Below are 22,124 nucleotides of genomic sequence, written 5' to 3'. Positions count from 1 at the left end.
ACGAAATTTTTTTTCACGCAAATACTAATGCCTCCATTTTAGAGTATCGGGCCGTTCCATCATGGCCGACTTTACTCCTCGTTTGCAAAATACAAAGTTCATTTCATGGAGTATTCTCCACATTGTTGTGCGTGACATGTTTGCTGATTCTTTGTCTTTTTTAACCATTGCAAAAACTTTGTTCAATGTCGGCGGTAAATTCTTAAAGAAAAAACTATGCACGATGGCTCGAGAGCCACGTGTGAATTACTGCGTCGTAAGTGAACTTTCTTCTGTTTTCTCTATTTTTTGCGTTTTTTTGTTTCTTTTTATGGGCCTTAGTCCTCCCTTCGCAGCTTCTTTGCGTATTTTAGAAATAGTTCCTTACCTACTAGAACCTACTCCCGTCATATGACTTACTTTATCGATTAAACTTCAACACTCTTTAAATTTAGATGATAATTAAATGATGAGATAAAAAAAATAATTAACCTGTCGTTAATATAATTAAAATAATATAAAATAAAATTATCTTTTGTAAATAATATTTATTTAATTAACATTTCCATACTTTTCATTTCTGTGACCAGGACAATCGCCAGATCTTAATCCAATCGATCATGTATGGGATAGGCTTCAGAGACAGATTGCTCCTCATCTGCACAATATTTATACTAGATAAGGTCTTCAAGATCTTCTTAAACAGGAAGGGATCCTATTGCTTCAAAACGAAATTAATAATTTAATTTAAAGCGTACCAAGGGGGTGTCAATCTGTAATTAAAACTGCTGAAGGAAACACAGATTATTAAACACATTTTTGTTAGATTTTTATGTTATATATTGACTTATGTTAAACTTTTTCATTAAATTAGTGCACTTCTTAGTTTTTCTATGATTATTTTATCATAAAGAAATCATAACACACTAAAATTAAGCTAAATTTATTGCAGACTAATCAGGGATTATAACGGTATGTCACTTTTAAAATCCAATTAAAATTGATGTAGGCATATATGAAAAATAAGTTGTGTTCCTTAGGCATTTTAGAGTGTTTAGATGGAGAACATGATTTAAATCATAATCGTTATGAATACATATAGAGATGGTCATAATTTGTAAATACTAGCTATGAGATTTCATGTTTTACAATTTTTTATATTTATTATTTCAATGCTATAACTCGACAAATGGATTTACTAACATAATATTTTAGTATTTTACCAATTTGTTTAATCCAACATCTATTGACAACAGATTTTCAATAAACCATCATTTTGGTACATACTACCATATCTAAATATTAATGTTTTGTATTTTGAGAATGATTTCCCAAGTGGAAATCGAAACGTCAAATATACTACATGTCTTGTTCCCCATTTACAATAATATTTTCATTTCATTAATGGTTTTACAACACTGACTTGGAGGAACATTCCAATCGTACATGTAATGAACTCTTTTTGTTGTTTCTCGTGTACACATTTTGCCAGTTTTTACCAAATTTTCAAAAAAGTTTTTCATTTCTTCAGGCGTTACATTATGAGTAACAAGGTGATAATTTTTACATCCTCTAGAAGTCCATTCTGTATCAAATCTGATATCATGAATTCTGACAATGTTATTTACTGGAGATAACCATAGTCCCACACTTACATCTTCTGAATTAAAGGACCTTAAAAAAAGGATCAATAACTATGTTATTTGGTATGCTGAAAATATTTATTATATGAGGTCTGTCTTTTTAGTTGTGCATATAGCCGCTTAGAGGGCGCCACCAATAAAATCTTCCGACACAAATGTAACCTCAATCTTTTGTTGACATAAATCGAGTGTGTTTGGGACAACATTTCTGTGTTTGGGAATGAAGCATCACACCAGTCAACTATTTCTCGATGGTATTGCGAATTTCAACGTGGTCGCTTCAGTCTCAGCGACGAATCCAGGCCAGGACCACCCAAAACAGCAGTCACACAGCAAAACATTGATGCGATTCGTCAGCTAATTAAGAATGACCGCCATTTAACATACCGGGAAATAGAGGCATCTCAAAGACCTCGATCCAAAATATTCTACATAAAGAACTGGGTGTTACGAAGTTGGTTTCCCGTTGGATCCCTCATTTGCTCACAGAAGAGCAAAAAGCGGTTCGCGTCAATTGGCGTCGAAAAACATTGGAACGGTTCAACAAACGTTTATAGTATTGTTAGTGACGATGAATTTTGGATTTACTCCTACGAACTGGGAAATAAACGCCAATCCGTTGTGTGGGTGTTTCACTCTGAGGAAAAACCAACAAAAGCAATCCGTTCTCGAAATGTGTCAACGAAAATGGTCGCAACTTTGTGGCAAAACCTGGTCATATGGTAACAATTACTTCAGAAGATCTAAGAACGGTTACTTCTGATTGATATATAACCGTTTGTTTACCAGAAGTTATCGCAAAACTCCGAAAAAGCAACACACAATGGAGAATCATCCCACATCAGGACAATACAAGTGCTCACAATGCCCAAAAGACAATAGAGTTGTTGAAGCTTCAAAGCATCGAATTGTTAAACCATCCACTGTATAGTATAGCCCTGACCTAAGTCCGAATGACTTTTTCACGTTCCCAAAGATCAAGAATTCCATAGGTGGGCAGCGATTCCAGACGTCAGAAGAAGCCGTCAATGCCTTTAAAACAGCGATTTTGCAGGTGTCGACTGAAAACTAGAATAACTGGTTTACCAATTGGTTTGAATGTATGCACAAGTATATCGATCTTGGTGGGACATATTTTGAAAAGCAATAAAGTACTTTAAGTCTATATATTTTTTGTCTTTATGACTATATGCAAAACTAAAAAGACAACCCTCGAAGTGTAACCTATTTTTAACAGCCAAGCGGAATATATGAAAAAACTTCGTGGCTCGTGCATATCAGTTGAGTTAAAAATATTTCACGAAAAAAAAAATAACAAAAGAAATTACTTTTATTGTAAAAATGAAGAAAAAAAAAACGAGGTCATTAGCGGAAGCGAATTCTAAATTATTTTTAGTTGGATTATATATCTGGTTTAACTATTTATATATCACGAATAAATAATATTAAGCCTATTAGATTGCTATAGAGCGTTCCACGCTAAGAAAATAACATTGCGGAGATAGGACCATGTATTTCTTCTGAACGATAGAAGCGCAGCGATGCGAATTGCAACTTAAAATAATACGATGTGCGTATGTCAGCGATTTTATGTCGTTCTCTGACTACATAATGTTGTTTACAGTTGGGAATATGAAATTTGAATGAACTGTATATAAAAGGCTAGGATGACAACTCACACTGTGTTTTCAAAATTGTGAAAACACAAAAAATTGTTTATATGTTACTATTATCTTAACTTAAACCTTATAAGTAAAATAATAATTAAACCTTCTAGTTAACTATTGCTATACTTACTTTAATTCTTTCATATTCCTGGATATATAAGATATTAATCCTTTTGAAAGAATATATCCACCTCCTAAGGCATATGGCACATATCTGTCAGAAACAATCCAGTTAGTTTCTTTCCATTTTCCCCTACTTTTTATTCGAGCATTTCCATTAAAGTAACCCCAATACAAATTAAGTCCTTCATTCCTACCTTCTTGCTGATAATTTATTGAAATTACATATTCCTCAGTATTTTTATCATACATTCTTTTCATATATTTGCTTTCAAACTTCATTAGCTCTACTACTACCTTATCTAAATTGACAAAACTATCGTCATCACATTTTAAAACATATTTAAAACCTAATCCATAATCATATTGAGTATCAAGCCACTGAAAACTATACTTTATTTTATCTGTTAGATTCTTATAAGAATCTACAACAGGCAACATTAGAATATCACTGTGTTGAAGCTGTTCCGAAGAAATTTTTAAACTTTCTTCTTTTGGTAAGAACAAATTTCCTATAACGAAAAAATGTTTTACTTTGAATGTATTCTCCTCATTCAAATTAGATTTCAATTTTAACCATGATTCCCTCACAATACTTCTTTTTTCATAGTTTTTCGGTGCAGAGAGTATTAAAATAATAATATCTGGATTTTTAAATTTAGAATTTTTCATTATGTTGAATTCTTTATCAGAATTATCAATTTTACATGTTCGATCTATAGGCATAATTCCTATTGTAAAAGTACATCCTAAAATAAAAGCTAGTAACACAACGGCTAAAGTCTGAATCTTTTTTCTTAGAAATCTATTCATGACTTTTAAAAATATAAAAAATAGAGTAACATTTTTACTAAAATCGCAATGGGTTACTTGTTTGTTTTTAAATTTAAAATTTAACTTAAATACTAGGGTGGTTATAAGAATCTTCTTTTTATCATTTTATGACATTTGTACTACTTTCAAGATTTCATAGGCGGAGGCTATTGTTGATTGGTAGATTCTTAAACATACTTTATTGAATCCATTCTGTTGAATACGAAAATAGTTTATCCTCACATTGCATCTTTATATTGTTACCTTACAAAGTAGTTTAATATAGAATTTACTTTTTTAATATTTAATGAGACGCCACTTTATTCATAAGTGGTTCTTTCCTTGCGGTATATGGTTTCCATCTTATGGCGGCACCATACTTCACTATGTGTTATTTGTTATGCTGCCTCGCTATATTCGCTCAAATATATTTGTTTTTCTGTCTCACATTTTATTCCGTACAAATTTTAAGCCCGTCCTACTATGATTTTTCCTGCATGTTACTAACTTCACTCACAATGACAATGTCTTGTATGTCAAAACAAAAATTTTGTGGCACTTGCACTGGTGTTAAAACTCGAACGTAGGTTACGTCATGATACTATGATTAAGAAGATAAGATATTGCGCATAAGTCGTGACGTAATTGGAGACTTGCACGTTCGTAATGTCAGTTTTTTGTATGTGTCAATAAATAATCTTTATTAAATAGTTTGGAGATATCCTTTTGTGTACGATTATTGTAATTAATAAACCTTTATTTAATATTATTATTTTGCTAATTAAATAATTTCATCACAGAATGCATAAAAATCCCATTTAACTTTAACAAGAATTTAAATCTGATCTCCAATGACGGCATGCGCGAACACGACCGATTTTGTGCTACGGGAAGATCCTATCTTGTTAGTCATAGTATCATGGGTTACGTCATTCTAGTTCGTTGATTTGATTGGTTGGTGTTGGTACTTGCACGTGTGAATATTAAATAATTGGTTATTGGTGGTACCTGTCCTGTTGTAAGTTGTAATATGATGGAATATTGTTAGCAGTTAGTTCTCGGAGTTAAGTTTGTAAACGCACCGTTAAAAATGGCAAAAGAATCTAGAAGTAAAAAAGGGAATGGTGCTATCACTTCATATCTCATACTTTATAATGGATTACAAACATTAGGGTATGTACAACCATTCCTTCATTAATAATTATTATACAAATTGTAACAAAAAAAATATAGATTAAATTTTCACAGAATCCCATAAGTATATTTATTTCAATAAAGTTAAAACTCTGTTGTATTTGTCTTTTTTCTGGGATTCTAATTCTTTTTTTAAATAAAATAGTCTCCATACTTATCAATATTATCGATGCTGTTAGGTCAGATAACGGCATCAGTGAATACATCTTAAATAACAGCAATAACAGTATACAAATTTAGATACTTAGATACTTAATTTAGATCTTAAATAGTTAGAGGTCACTGTAACTTATTATCATTTATTTAACATTTTTAAACTTTCTTTTTTCTCTTTGCCTACTTATTTTGAATTAACATGAGTATAACAAGTCTATTCTTATTATTTCTTATACAGTTTTTCATTAAAAATTCTATTTTAATAAGTTGGAATTCAAATCAAGAAATCAGTCTTCCCTGCAAAGTTTTTATTTTTAACATTCATAATCATGTGTACTTGCTCATTTCATGTTTATCCTATTTTGCTTTGCTCTTCTACTGTATAAAAATGTTGAAATTTTCACAAATAAATATTAATATTTTGTAAACTATTTAATCTGATTGATTTATTAGCCCCTTGTATATTTTTTATTTCAATATGTGGATCTGGTTCATTTGATTTGGTGCTTAGATCTTTTGAATACTTTGTCCATAATTTTTTGTAATTATTATATTGTATACAATTTTTGAGAGTTTTTGCAGTATATTCCAATAGTTACTTTGTTACTATTATTGTCTAAATATTTATTAATAATATAATTGTATTATTTAAAAACATTTTTGAATATTTTGGTTTTCAGATTTTGATATGTAATAAGTACACAATTTCTTTTTATTATTCTGCAATACTAATGCTGTTTCAGTTTTATCTGTTAATAACAGATTGCAAACATATATTTGCATATGTTATTGTAATAACATTAAATATTTGCATGTATATATCTTCTTGCAGTTTGACATAGTTTCAATTATACACATTCAACTAAACATATTCAAAATGTTTATTTAGCCATATTAATTACATTTGAAGTAAGTTAGCTGACCTTGCTGATGTTTCTTTATTTTCTTGTTCGTTAATTGATTTTTGTCCATTCTGAAACTGAAGCTTCAGACTAATAGTTGTAATATCAGTAGGGGGACCTTATCAATCAATGTTTCACGTTTACTCCAATGTCTTTTACCTATTTTTTATAAGATATATTTTAATGATTTTTAACTATATCATGTGATTGGTTGTTAGATTTACTTTTTATTTATATTTTTTTAGTTTTTATAATATTGATGCATTTGTCTGATGGCCTATCCAAAGCATATTCAATATCTGTCTCCAACTAAAAATATTCAAAGCTCTGTTTTTTAATATCTTATTCATAACTTTGCTCTTTCGGTTTGTAAATGAGAAAATTTGTTTTCTTCTATTGGTTCCAAACCAGTTGTTTGTGGTTCTGGACTTATGACAGGCCACTTCGTCCTATTGAAAAATATAATTACTCTCAGCATTTAATTTCACAATACTTAGTAGTAGACTATTTTGAGCTATTTGTTGATATTTCATAACATTTACGGTACACTCAGTAAGTTAAAAACATCCTAACCCTGAAACTGCCATCCAATCCCAAATCATCACTCATTTAGGAAATTTTATGGTCCACTTCAAACAGTCTTTGTAAAAAGCCTCATGCTTCGTGTGAATAACTCATTTGCAGTAATCATCAACATATACGTCAAATTTTCATTATTCGCTCAAAATTACTTGTTACAAATCTTCTAGTGACCACAAAAGATAGATTTTGCCCAAATGAGCCTGGCTTGCTTTTGTGTTGCTGTTAACAGTGACTTTTCCTTTGTCTAGAAGAAAATATGTTAAAATATATTAAACTACAAGTACACTTAGTTGTTACCTATAACTCAACCTTATAAAAGTTTAATCCATATTTAAGTTTTCACTTGCGACAAGATTCCCTTGACAGAATTAATCCAGTTTCATGATTCTATTTAGCTCTAACTTGCCTTAGAGCAGAGGTGTCCAACATAATTTTGCCGAGGGCCAGGTTTAGTATTTTTGTAACCGTAGCAGTCCAAAAGAAATACCCAATAGCAAATTTATAGATATATATATATATATATATATATATATATATATATATATATATATATATATATATATATATATGTATATAGCACTCTCCTAGCTACTAAAATATAATAAAAATAAAATACAATGGTATTTTTCATTATGGATTATTTATTAAAAAAGAAAGCATCAGTTTTACAAATTACTAATGAGATCACTGGCATTTTTATTGCTTGCACAATGCATATATGTCATCTGATATTTTAGAAGTGGCCAAGAGCAGAATGCCTATAAGATGGCTGTCTGTTAAAAATGATCTGGTTTTTGATTTATGTTTCTTGTGTGAAAAAAGCTGTTTGCAATATACCGGTTTTAGAAGAAAGTTGTTTTATATTTCAATCAATTCTAACTCTAGGTTTAGTCTGGCGCTTTCAATTTCAACATCAAACACAATTTGGAAAACTTTTATGTTGGGCATTTGTGATTTGAAGTCTGCAAATATCTCATCAAACTCATTACTTAATCTTTGCAACAACAATGCGCACTTGGTTAAGACCAATGCCTCTTGATTTTTGGAAGATAAGATCTCCCAATGAACCAATTGCTTTTGTTCCAACTGTTTCCTCAATAATATGATCTTAGTGAAAACTTGAACATATTCATAAAGCTCCGAACATAGTTAAACTTTTCATTGCAGTTTTAGGTTAAGATCAGAGAGATACTTAGTTATCTCAACCAGGAAAGCCAGATTAGCCAACCATTGCTCATCAGTTAGAAAACTAATTTCTTGGCCTCTTTTTCAAGAATAATCTTTATTTCAGAAAGCAATAAATAGAATCGCTTATACAGAATGTCTTAGTAACTGAACCTACACCTGACAGAAATGCTTGGAACTGTCTGTGATTCAAACCTCTTGCACATATAAAATTAACTGTCTGCACTACTTTATCCTTCACAGGTTTCAGTTCGAGTATTTTTACACACAACTGTTCTTGGTGTATAATACAATGATGCTGTATGATTGTGTGTGTGATGATATATATTAAAGCCACAAAACCATTTGCTCTTCCTGTCACTGTCACTGCTGGCGCACCATCAGTTAGTAATTAAACCGCAAGGAATTGTTATATTTTTATTAATCTAATTTATTGTCTTTATTTATTATTAAAATGTTCTAACACTTAGTTTATTTAATCTTTATTTCCACTTATTCTAATTTATTACAGTCTTCTACACTTATTCTAATTCACTAAAAACACAATAATTTATATTAATTTATTTTACAACTTATTCCATACAACAATTTATTTTCGACCCCCTGTTCTCAGCAAAGTTCCTTCTTTAAATATAAAATGACGTTAGCTCTAGAATTCCCTCGAAGCAGACATGAATTGGCTCGAACATGTGGGAAGACCGGTCTCATCATAGCTTGCAACGATGTTGACCTGAATTGTCTCTCGGAGAAAATAATTAGAAATAATATATTTACAGTTTTGTGCGCCATAATATTTATCGTAACAGAATTTATTTGAAGTTCATATTTTTCTATACAACTCATTACTTCTTCGTAGATGTCTTTTCCTGTAGTTGTATCTTTCATTAGACGCAAATCAAGTAATTTCTTGATTTGCGTCCAAGACGATTCGATATTGTTGACCATATCATCAATTGTTCTTGCTATGGTGACAAGCTTGTATTTTTAACTAGTGTTTTCTGCTCTGGGCATATTACCGACGTAAATATATAAGCGTTCCTTCTAAGTGTTAACATTCTAACATTAACCTTTTCGCTCGGATTTGGAACACACGTGTACCCTTCCTACGAGCGTACAGGTTCATAGGTAAATTACGTTCTTAATTAATATGTGTAAATTTACCTGCTTCAATGGTGAACATGTTGTTCGTAATCTGAAAAAATGTTTAACAAAAGACAATCCTAATTAAACACAATATTTTTAGTTAGAGACATAAATTACTTACCTTATTTCACCACTTTTATTGCAAGAAACTTCATTCGTTACCTGTTAACTTACAAATTACTAAGTATATAAACAAGTACAACACGATCGCGGTTGAACAAAATACAAGAAACTAGTTTTGGAAGACTCGGGCTTTTACCTTTTACCTTTTATCTACTTTAGATTTCCTCATAATAGTTAATTATATTAACACTCACAGTGTATTTTTAGGAATATTAATTTTATCCGCCATTTTAAGGATTGTTTTATTGCGGTAATAATTTTTAAACACAACTCACGAATTTTTGAATAGCTAGAAATACTAGGCACCATTTTGTTGGAACAATACAGCAATTCACTCAATTTGACAAGAAATTAATTGTAGAACAGAGATGACTTTTATTACGAATGTCCGGCTGTCTAGTTTTCGTATTTTTTGTGGTTTTTAGCAGTTACTTCATACTTATTTATTTAGTTGTCACTAATTTTTACATATTTAGATTATCCTTATGACATTAATAGGTTATGTGGTTTGTATAAAACAATATTAAATACGTTCTTTGATTATATTTCATATAAAATATTGCTTATTTAGCATTCTTATCATAACTATTAAAAAATAATAATAAATTAACAGTCAAACGTCTGAATTTGTTACATATTTTAATTTGTCCCATTATATACACTCGCGATCATAAAATCCGGGTCACCTTGAAAATCACCGATATTTAATTTTTAACGGGCTTTATCGTAAATAATAATAAAACAAATACAAGCTAATGCATGTTTCTGAGAATTGTTGTAGGCTTAGTGGTTTCCTTTGCAACAAAGAATTCCAATAGTGCCGATTTCGCGGAAAAGTGCACACTTCCCAAAATGAATGGTACCTGTAACTGCCGCTTGTTTTAAATGTCTCAATTGTGCTTCGACTTTCCATTCAAACGCAACGAACAAACGTTTATTATTGCCACCATTAGTGTTTATTAGTGCCATTATGAGTGTTTATTATTGTTTATTTTTTGCCAAAAATACCCTTGACTGTTGTTGAAACGGTACAAATTGTTGCGCTTGTGAAAGACGGTCACACTCAACGGCAAGTCACAAGAACTGTTGGCGTAAGCCTTTCTACGGTTCAACGAGTGCTTCAACGCTTTCAGGAGACGGGTTTGCTATCCAGACGACCTGGCTCTGGACAAAGAAGAACGACCACGGCACGAGATGACCGTTTTCTTGTGTTTCAGGCTTTACGAAACCGGACCTCTACTGCGATTATGCATCGAAATCGTCTACAGGAAGTACGAAATCGCAATGTTAACGTTGCAACAGTCAGGAGAAGACTTTGTTCTTTTGGACTATCTTCTCGGGTAATGGCTACAGAACCGCCACTTTGCCTGGCGCATCGAGTTGCACGACTAGCTTTTGCTCGACAATACGCACATTGGGGAATTAACGATTGGAGCAAAGAGTTATTCTCAGATGAATCCCGTTTCTGCCTAACTGGATCCGATGGACGTGTAAGAGTTTGGAGGAGAACCGGTGAAAGATTTTCACAAGCTTGCATTTCTCCAAGAATGCCATTCGGTGGAGGCTCGGTTATGGCTTGGGGAGGTGTATCTTCCGACTTCCGCACAGAATTACCCTTCATCGAAAATGAGTCCTTAACTGCACAAAGGGGCATTACGGAGATTCTGGAAGAACATGTTATGCATACCATGGCAGGGCTTGGAGAAGACGTCGTTTTTATGCAGAACAACTCGCGAACGCACGTTGCCACGATCAGTATGAAATACTTGGACTAGGTTGGAATTACGAGGCTACCCTGGCCAGCTAGGTCTCCGGACCTGAATCCCATCGAACATCTCTAGGACGATTTGAAAAAACGTATTCAACCCCTAACATCTCCTCCTAAGAACGCACAGGAGCTTAAGGATCTGTTAGTGAGAGAGTGGAATAACATACCACAACATGTAATCCGGAGAAAAATTGAGTATCCCAGTCGTCTGCAAGAGGTTATTAGAGCAAGTGGAGGCAATACACAATATTCTTCTTCTTCTTCTTCGTCTAGCCATTCACGTCCACATCTGAAAGCCTCTTCAAGTCTTCCTTTCCATTGTTTTTTATTGTTGGCTACTTGTAGCCAATTTTTCCCGGCAGTCCTTTTCAGATCATCTGTCCATCTCATAGGAGGTCTGCCTCTGGGTCTTTTGTGTTGGTATGGTCTCCAGGTTAAAATTGATCTGTGCCATTTGTTTAGAACGCTCCTAGCTACATGTCCAGCGTATTCCCATTTCAACTTTAATGATTTTTGCACCACATCGGTGACTTTGGTTTTCTGTCTTATCCATGTGTTTGTTTTCTTGTCCTTAAGTGATATACCTAGCATTGCTCTTTCCATCGCGTGTTGAGTGACTCTAAGTATTTTCATATTCTTTTTTGTGATTGTCCATGTTTGTGCCGCATAAGTTAATATCGGAATAATGCATGCATCAAAAACTTTAGATCTAAGATGTAATTGAATTTGTTGATTATTAGTCACGATATTAGTCATTTAAATTTCACTGATATTTTACCACGTTCTGTATTTTCCATTTTTTTCGTATGTCTGTTTTATCAACAATTTGGTTTTTTTTTCTGCTTTTTTAATAAAAACAATAAAAATCAATCAGCCCAAAAAAGGTTATTACTGCACCAGAGGCAAAAATATTCAAGAAACTTGAAATTTTCAAGGTGACCCGGATTTTATGATCGCGAGTATAGTTGCTCATAGACTGGCCACTGCGAACAGAAAATTCCGTTTAGATGGTGACATTTAAGTTTTAAGGAACTGTTTGCAGTTCAAGTAATCAAAAACAGTCAGAAATTGATGGAATAGTCTGTAATTTAGTCACTCTTAGATATATACCTTCATGTTTATTGTTCTTGTATCTTATGATAAAAATAAAATATATTAACATATCGGTGCATAAATTTGTAGTTGTCTAATTTGAGGAGTATTCAACGTAATTTACACAGTTTATTGCATTACATTACAGTAGATAAGATAGTGCTTAAAATTTTTAAACTGTGTTACCAGCTATTTTTATAATTTTACAATTTTAAAAATATATAAAAATTGCCTTGAAGTATCTTGTCTCTACTTTTTTTTTGTTTCGTTTCATTAAACAAGGACAGCAGTGTTGGTTAAGAGAGAGGATATTTCATTTTTTTAAACTGTTTGTTTATAACTGATTTAAAAAAAGCTCACCAAACAAATTATCTGAAATTCCAATTCAAATACGTTTTTGCTAGCATTGTCCTGTGTAATAATATTTATTTTTGTATTACGTGTTTGGGTACCGGTTTATTTAAATATAGTTGACCCCACTAAAAAAAGTTATTATTTAGGTATTAGTTTAGTGATAATTACTCAGTACAAAGTGCACCAAAATGTGCATATAACGTTAAAGTTATTTGTTATATGTTTTATTACGATATAGTATATTATAGAATAGTAATTTTTGCAATATTATTACATATCTTGTTGAAAATCGATCCATTTTAGTCCAGTGAAATACGGCGATACCGTGTAATTTTCCGTTGGTTGCTTTTTATTTTTTAGGGCTGAAAGCTACCCCTTTTAGAAAAAGAAGTATAATTGTAAGTTAAAGCGGGTAATTGATTTAAATCATCTTTTAATAAAGTGAATGAATGTAAATTAACATTAAATAACATAATTTAAGATTTTATCACAATTTAACCCGTAAATCTCATCTAGATTAGATATAATTAAAATAATGGCATTGAATACCTTGTCTCCACTGATTTGCATGGAAATTTGGATTTATTGTATACTTATCGTCCACTTCAAAATTGGCCTTGTGTCCTTGGTTGGCTTTTATTTTTTAGGGGTGAAAACGACCCCTATTAGAAAAAAATCATATAATTGTAAATTTAAGCAATTTGAAATTATTTAATATAATAATAGACATTAAATTTATATTTCTTTACTGTTTTATTTGTTTATCACATAATTACTACCCTTATAGAAACCACTCCTTGACAAGAAATTACAGCTATAAATACAATTTTTTTTTAATCAAAATGTTATGAATTTATTTTAGTTCAACTTAAAAAACAACTTCTACTAGCTTGTAAGGATAGGTGAAAGTATGTCTGGGCCTTAATAGTACATTATGTGTATCTTACAATGCTCCAGTATACGCGTTCTGATATCTCCTAAAATATGTAATTGGTTTTTTACTCATAACTCCATAACTCGGGTTAGCTTTTAAACTATAAAGTACTTAAAAATTATTTTGTAGATTTTTTTAAGGACAATAAGATCGTTTAAATTAATTTTTTTTAACATTAATAGAATAAGGATCATACAATTAATGTTCTTGGTTACTATGCTGCTTATCCCGAAGCATTTTTAAAAGCGATTAAAAAAAAAACAAAAATTTCATCGCTATTCTTACAACACAGTTCAAAGTTTAAAGAAAACAGACTATTAAAATATACATAATAAACAAAAACAGAAATAAACAGAATACTAAAATTAAATTGCCCTTAAAATCATTTAAATACGTTTATAAACCTATTGCCTATTACTATATTCGTTGCTATAACTCAACTGTTACTGACAGATTTGAAATTTTTTCTCATGAATTTTTATCTACATATTTTTTTATTTATAGGATCTCGGTAGTTTCGTATTTGATAAGATGATAAGCAAGGTTTAAATAAATTCGACAAGTAAAGTTATACACATACTTATCTTTCTAACATACAGTCAAATATTATATAATTATTGATGAAGGATTATAAAAATATTTGTTTAAGTTTTTCGAACATTAAAATCTGATCAGGTTACCAATAAACAGTTTAATTTTTTTCTTAAATTATTGGATGTGGTTTAGCCGAATGTATCCAATTCATAAAAATAGAAATTATTGGGAAATTAAATTTAAAAGTTATCATCGTACCCTAGTAAAACCAAAAATTGTTAAGAAGTGTATCCATGAATTTACCACTTGATTTTATGTAGATATTTTTTCAAAAATATATTTTTTAACCAAAGTGTTTTCAAAATTATGGGTTCGATTTATTGTGTTCAGACAAGAATCGGGGAAAAAGTTTTGATAAAAGGTGCTTATGTTTCAGATAAATAAAAACGTCAATGTTGTTTTAAGTACAGTATACTAGCTCTATAACGAACACGGTTATTATGAGATGAACTATATCCCTCAAGATCCCGTTATAACGAGAGAAAATAAGATCGAAAAACGTGTTTTTTTACGTTTTTGGTCCGGCCGTGGCTATAAATAGATATCCTTTTTAACAGCCGCTCGCAATAAAGTTCTTCTGTTTAATCTACCTACCGATATTGGGTTGTCGAAAATTTACAATTTATGATTCACAAGTGTCAGTGTAGGGTTTTGACCATTCGCACCTAATAAACTAGGCTTAAAAACATGACAAATGAAACAAATTTCACCAGAATTTCATTTCACAGTGTTTTTGTCGTAGATGTTTATCGTTTGTTTCCTGATTCTGCTTTAGAGATTTAGCATTATCAGGAATCGGATGCAGATAGTTTTTATGTCATTCACCTTTGGCTCTGCCGAAATTTGAGCCAGAGCTGTTCTATCAAGGACAAAAAATTTGCTGGGTTGATCTTCCACGTCACTCCATGTCGATCCATACGTCTTTTGCATTAAAATTAGGTATCATAAAGATATATAGTCGGTTCGCTATATTTACGCGGGTTTCGGATTAAAAATTTTATTGTAAGTATCCCAATTTTAATTACCTGCTCTTTGAGGAAATATCAACTGGTCAAATGAAATGAAAAATAATCCATAACTTTTTTTAATTAAATAATAATGGAAAATCTTTTATATAATTGACAGTATAATAAGGAGAATTACTTCATTAATGGAGTCTAATGTGGCTAATATAAACCTAATAATAATTTTATATTACACTTCACACAGAAAATATGGTCTATGTATATTTGTTCCATGGCGAGAATTTCTAATGAAAAATAAAAAAATTTAACTTGCCAACAAAAATGAAAATCAGTCATTATCATCAAAAATATCATAATCGTCATCATCATCACTGTCATCACCATTTAATTGTTATTATGATTGGACTTATTTCGTTTATTTTATTTTCACGAGTTCACCAATCTTCTATTAGTTTCTCGCACTTTAATATACAGTTGCACCACACTTCTGGAGTTACAATTGAAAGTGCCTTTCGCCAAGTTTCCCGAACTGCGTCGTCGCTATAACCGTTAGGCCCAATATGGTTGTCATAATATTGTTTTGCTATTCCCCATATATATTCGATGGGATTAAACTGGCAATGATACGGTGGCAGACGTAAAACTTGATGACCGTAACTTTCAATAATCTGATCCACAACAAAGGTTTTTGGTTTTGCGTGGATATTTGCCAAGCGTAATAATTCTGATTTTAAAATATGTTGTGTAAATGGTATATGTTGCTTTGTCAACCATTCTTTAATTTTATTAACAGTCCAAGAATTCGTTGGACTTTTGTTTAATACTTCAGAATGGTAAGGTGCATTGTCTAAAATAATTACGCTAGGCTCACTTAAACCTGGGAGAAGTTTTTCTTGTAACCATTTTACAAACATTTCTGTGTTCATATTATCGTGATAGTCACTTGATTTTGATTTAGATGAAAATATTAAATCAGCACCTTCTATAAAACCCGATTTCCCTCCTGCATGTAAAATTATGTGTCGCTTCCCTTCTCCATCAGTATGTTTGATAGACTTTACGTTATCATCTTGCCATATTCTCCTGGTTGCACCCCTAGAAAATATCCATGTTTTGTCTAAATATATAAAATTTGTCCTTTCTTCTTTTAATTTAGAATATTTTATTAGAAAGTTAATTCTTTTATGCACAACAGAACTTCTTTCACAAAGGGCTTTTCTGTTATCCTCCTTTTGAAATTTGAAACCCAAATTATGTATCACTTGTCATAGACTTGTTCTGCCAATTTCGTCAAATTTTCTATCTTTTAATTCCGAGAGAATTGTATTTAAGGTCACATGTTCCTTGTTGGCTCACATTCGATAAATGGTATCACGAATTTCAAATTTTTTTCCATCTGGAATATCTTTCGTTTTCAATGATAGGCGAGTTTTTGGGTGATCTTCTTTCGGCCGTTCATTATTGCGATTTTGTAATACTCCTCTTAGTTTGGTTTCACTAATTCCTAGAGCATCACATACGCGTTGTTGAACAGACATTACCGATTTTAAAGGACCGCCATTTTCTTTTTCATCCGTAAAATACTTATGTACACTACAAATTAGACTATCTACATCTAACACACGTCTAGGCATTTTTAAATATTTCCACCAAACATACAATGTCAACACTGGCAAAGAATCAATTCAACTGCAATATTGTAACAAATTTATACCTACCCTAATGTTATTTTAATGTATTTTAAAATATGACCATTAATGCAGTTTTTACCTAATTTTCTGGGAAGTCGTTTACTGCAACTGGTTATCAATGAGTCATTAGCATGATGTACATATGCGACTTGACTGTATGATGTTTACCTATGTAGTCTATAGGATTATATATTCTTAGATGACTTTTTAATTGGCATTCAATATCACCAAAATATTATTAATAAAATTAAAGTTAAGTATAGTTTTTTAATGATGACTGTTTGAAGAAGACTGGCCATAAATAGAATAAGTTTAATATTGCGATTCTGATCTCCACAAGAATCCGTTCAAAATATCAGATTTTCAATAGAATTTGGTATATTTTCTAGATGTTTCAAAAGGCAAGAACCGACTTCCTGAGCTCCCATTCCAGCAATTTCTTCAAGCCATACATACGAATACGTTTTAGTAAATTTACTTGAGACGACTGCTAATTGATATAATTATATTGATAGTCCAAGCTGTAGAGAAAAAAACATGCATTAATTAGTGAATTTTTGAAAACAGCACAGCGTTATAAAGGGCAATACCTGGAGTAACTTCCAAGTGTTTGCAACTCCAAACTGTTGGCTATAATTTTTTATGGCACTTTTAAGGTGCAAAAACTATGTTTTTAATTATTTTTTTTTATTGTATCAAATTAATATGTTAGGGTAACACGAGCAGAATATTGAGTGAAAGTACCACAGACCACTTGATTTGTGGAAAGTACATAAAAAAGCTTTAATTTGAGCTGTGCTACATTTGGCCCAATAGTTTATACAAAATTCTCGTTTGAAAGTCCAAATGTGTGGATTTTTTGCCATTTTTAATTTTTGAAATTAACAATAAACTTTTGTTTCAGCTGGTCATATCTTCTATTTCAAGTAATTATATATTATTTATTCGGATCGACGAAGTCTCTCTACGACACAGTCCAATGGACAGTTAATATATTCCAGAATTTGGCAGTGTTAGAGGTGTTGCATGCAGCAATAGGAATAGTGAAATCAAATCCCATCATCACGGCTGTTCAAGTAGCTTCCAGAGTAGTTGTGGTGATCGGTGTTCTGATAGCTACTCAAGCGCCTCGGGACTCTATAGGTTTAACTTTGTGTCTTCTGGCTTGGTCCATCACAGAAATTATTAGATACTCTATGTATGCTCTCTCATTAGTTAATGCAGTGCCATATTTTTTGACTTGGTTAAGGTAAGTAGATTTCCAAAATTTATTTCCGAAATGTATTTCTTCTTCAGGTAAAACAAATAATGAATGGAAGTTAATACCATTAAACCACTAAACATTAGTTTTATTGTATACCGTATACCGAAGTAATAGTGGACTACCCTACTATATACTCCTAAATTGCACTAGCAATATAAATGGAGACAATTATCTAGATTTAAGCCATGCTGCTTTCACTTTCTCTAAGTGGAAAATTATGTCATCCCAGATATCTAGGTTATCAAAAATATTGAGCTATGGGGAGTACGTGATGTCGGAATATGGTCTGTAAGAGTATCTTACTAGTGTATCACGTATTAACGAAATATAATGATGGTCAACGAAGTATAATGACGTTTTATATTAAATTTTTGGGAACTCATAGAACTTGCATGCACACAAGGCACTGTAGTTTATTATTATTGTTTGTGATCAAATAGTCAGTTTTTCATCGGTTATTATACGCTCGGTGTTCGTCCGCTATTTTTTTTGAGAAGACGTAGTTGGTTCCATACAACTACACTCAGGTGTAAAAAAATTGATCCATTCCTTATTTCTTATTTATTTGAAGTTGTATAATTTTAGAGACATTAAATTACGTATGTAAATTTAGTTGTACCCTCGTATACGAGAAATAAAATAATATTTTTAATATTGCTTTTTATATTTCTTAAAACAAATTGGTATTTCAGGTTTTTGTCAAAAAGGGATTGAAGCAAGTAGATATTTATTGAATGTTGTTTTTAATTCAACAACCATACTAGTGTAGTGATTTTATTTTCAAAACGTGTTATATTTTTATTTGATTATCCTTCCTAAATGTCTCTAACTCCGACAGATGCTGCAAGGGCGGTGACTTTAGTTCAAGATGGTCTTAGCCAATATTATGCAGCTGAAATGTTGGGTGTTAGTCGATCTTCGGTTCAAAGAGCAGTTCGGCGTTTTAGCGACACCGGTAACTTCACAAGAAGACCAGGATCAGGTCGTAGAAGGGTAACATCCGAAAGAGATGATCGATTTCTGGTCTCATCATGTTTGAGAAATCGGCATCTAACTTCAGTTGAACTGGCAAATCGTCTGAGCGAAGTGAGAAATGTGAATGTAAGCAGATGGACAGTTCGTCGACGACTTGTAGAAGGTAATTTATTATCCAGAAGGCCAGCCCTATCTCCAATACTATCCATAGAACATCGCAGAGCTCGCCTTGCTTTTGCAAGAGAAAATGAAAACTGGAGTGATGCCGATTGGAGCAATGTATTGTTCTCAGATGAGTCCAGATTTTGTCTAAGGTCACCAGACGGCCGAGAAAGGGTCTGGAGAAGACACGGAGAGCGATATTTTCAATGTAATAATAATATCTAGAGGAGGTGGGAATTGTCCGTATGAACTGGCCAGCTTGCAGTTCCGATCTCAATCCCATAGAACATCTATGGGATATGATGAGAAGACGTCTTCGAGCACAAGTACCCCGTCCAAACAACTTGGCTGAACTTACAGCGGCTCTTCAAGAAATATGGGACCAAATGGATCAATTTGATATCCAGAGGTTAATTACCTCAATGCCTAGACGTGTACAGGCTGTTATAAGGGCCCGAGGGGGAAACACTAGATATTGATTTATTATCAATGTTTTTGTTAATTTCAGAAAGTTTTGAATATTCTTGTATTTTTGGGTTTTGGCGTATGTCTCTATAAATAAATGATTTTTTTGGATAATCTGTAAAAATTATTTTAATCTAGCATATACTTTTATATATATACCTGATTTAAATCTAATATCTTCAAACGTTTTCTTTTTTCAGCAAATAATACCCATGGATCGATTTTTTTGCACCTGAGTGTATTTATTTCACACTAAATTAATTACAATGAGCAGTTAGACCTTATTACTGATCACTTAACTCTCATAAAAACTAATCACATCTACAAATATCAATAGATACAATACGTAAATCTTTGAGCTGGACATAGATAATATACATTGAGGTAAGTGTGGCAACTGCACTTACTCGAGTCTATGCCAATATCCCTCGACACCAAAATATAGCCTACAATTATTCTGACAAGAAATTAAAAAAAATGTAATACGATATTTAAATTGTACGAGGTGTAAATCAAATACGCCGTTTACTAATAAGAAAATCAACTTAATTCAATTGGATTTAACTCGCAATGGTAAGGTTTTTTTTATGAGGGGAGGTGGTCCAAATGTTCGAAACATACCTTGGTCCTAGAAGGTGGGCAGAACCGCCTTCCAGCCTCGGGTATGCAGGACTCCCCCAGCGTGGCCACGATGATGCCGCGCGCTAGAGTTGTTCGGACACTATTGCCGTCAATGGCAGAGACCTACCTGCTAAAAAAACACCCTCCTCAGTGGTGAATTACCGGCCGGATCACCCTGATTGGGGCGCAACATCGACACGGCATTCACCCGATCTTTCATTCACGCACAATTCTCACACATTCTAGCACTTTAAGCAATGGTAAGGTGGGAAGTCTCAAAACAGTAATACCATGAAGTCTAGCCTTAAATCTAGCCTAGTCTTAAATCAATAGCATATTGACGGTATCTACCGACGATATCTATTTTTCTCGTAGCCAGCTCTGCATGATGGATTTTCTATCAGTCATCGTTGGAATGCGTTTAACAAAGGAGACTGTGATAAGATGCATTATCCAATACTATGAATGTTCTCGAGCTACTTCTCGAATCATATGGAGTTTATGTCTTCGTGATAGTTCACAGTTTTCTTCGATATAAAAACAAAAACACCATTTTGCAGAAAATCAGTATCGCTGCCAATATGGGCGACAGTAGACTGTGGTCTTTTCCTGACGGCGCTCGCAATGTTGTCAATAAATCTACAACAAAGGCTTGTTCATTTGTTACTGTTGTATCTTGCCAAACTTTGGCCACTGTATGTCTTGCGTTAACTAAAGTCTCGTCGAGGTAATAAATTTTTTGTTTTGCTGCACTATATTTCCGAATTGAGCGTAGATAATAATTACGTCGCCATGATATAATTTCCTTCTTATCTGTTAACATGGAATTCCGGCATCGTTTTGTATATCGAAAGTTAAGATCTTGTAATGCTTTTCATAATAATTCGCGTAGATTTGAGAGTTGGAGCCCTATTTTCAAAGAAAAATAAATGTACAGTTCTGCGGAGAAGTTTTTTTGGGCTTCGTTCAACTTAACAGGTTTTCGTGAGCGATGATTTGCAGCTGGAAGTTTAAAACCATTTATTTGTTTTCTCTCACGCATAATACGTTCAACTGTTGCTACTGATACTCCCATTAAAAAAAGAATAGCGACTAACAGCTTCTGTTGAAGGTAGTGTTTTTTAGTCGATCATATACCTTCCAGTTAATTTGTTTTTTGTCTTATGAGACAGGTCTATGACGTTGATGTCGTGAACTTATACCACTTTTTATATTAATTTTTATTTTACGAAAAACTGATGGAATATATGGGAAATCGTAATACTTTAACCTAATATTTTGTCTTACTTCAAAATAAAAAAAAACTAATTAACAAAATAAGTACGTAAACGATTAAGACAAAGCAACCGAACACAAATTTAACAGCCGATACTATAACGACAACGATAAACACTGATTACAAAAACTGTTCGCATGTTTTAAATAACATTTTTGTCGATTGATTGATCACTTACCGGTTATGCAATTCCCAGTGATAAGTATGAATTTCATGGTAGTATCTACTATCTTCGCCGTCGCAGCACATATTTACTTATCGATAACAGTTTTTAGATAACATGAATCATTTTTCAATGGTATGTTTGGATTTAAGAAATTCATACGGTAAAAGGTTTAATCGTAGGAAATCACGTACCGATATTTCCATAATAGTAAGGTAAGATCGGGTAATTACGAAATTCACAGCGCGACAAAGGCACTAACAGAGACAGAATGATAGAATTATTAATTTATA

At 32.3% G+C, this 22,124-nt stretch overlaps 2 protein-coding genes across 2 annotated transcripts in view; one reads left to right on the top strand and one right to left on the bottom strand.

Moving 5' to 3' along the window:
* Window positions 1-466: 466 nt before the first annotated feature.
* Window positions 467-4,553, bottom strand: beta3GalTII (beta-1,3-galactosyltransferase 6). Its single transcript, XM_072532824.1, has 2 exons — window positions 3,420-4,553; window positions 467-1,653 (listed from the first exon to the last, which is right to left on the bottom strand). The coding sequence occupies exons 1-2, from the start codon at window positions 4,220-4,222 to the stop codon at window positions 1,359-1,361; spliced, it is 1,098 nt and encodes a 365-aa protein (XP_072388925.1). The 5' UTR covers window positions 4,223-4,553; the 3' UTR covers window positions 467-1,358.
* A 623-nt stretch (window positions 4,554-5,176) lies between these two features.
* Hacd1 (3-hydroxyacyl-CoA dehydratase 1) overlaps window positions 5,177-22,124 on the top strand; it is a 40,866-nt gene continuing 23,918 nt past the window's right edge. The window contains exons 1-2 of the mRNA XM_072532825.1: window positions 5,177-5,395; window positions 17,810-18,154. Coding sequence (XP_072388926.1) covers window positions 5,313-5,395; window positions 17,810-18,154 — 428 coding nt within the window. The 5' untranslated portion in view covers window positions 5,177-5,312. The remainder of the gene's footprint in view (window positions 5,396-17,809; window positions 18,155-22,124) is intronic.

This window comes from Diabrotica undecimpunctata, chromosome 5 (genome assembly GCF_040954645.1).
Source record: "Diabrotica undecimpunctata isolate CICGRU chromosome 5, icDiaUnde3, whole genome shotgun sequence".
Classification (NCBI taxonomy): Eukaryota; Metazoa; Arthropoda; class Insecta; order Coleoptera; family Chrysomelidae; genus Diabrotica; species Diabrotica undecimpunctata.
The sequence above is the reverse complement of the archived record's forward strand: the minus strand, read 5'-3'. Positions and strand labels throughout refer to the sequence as shown.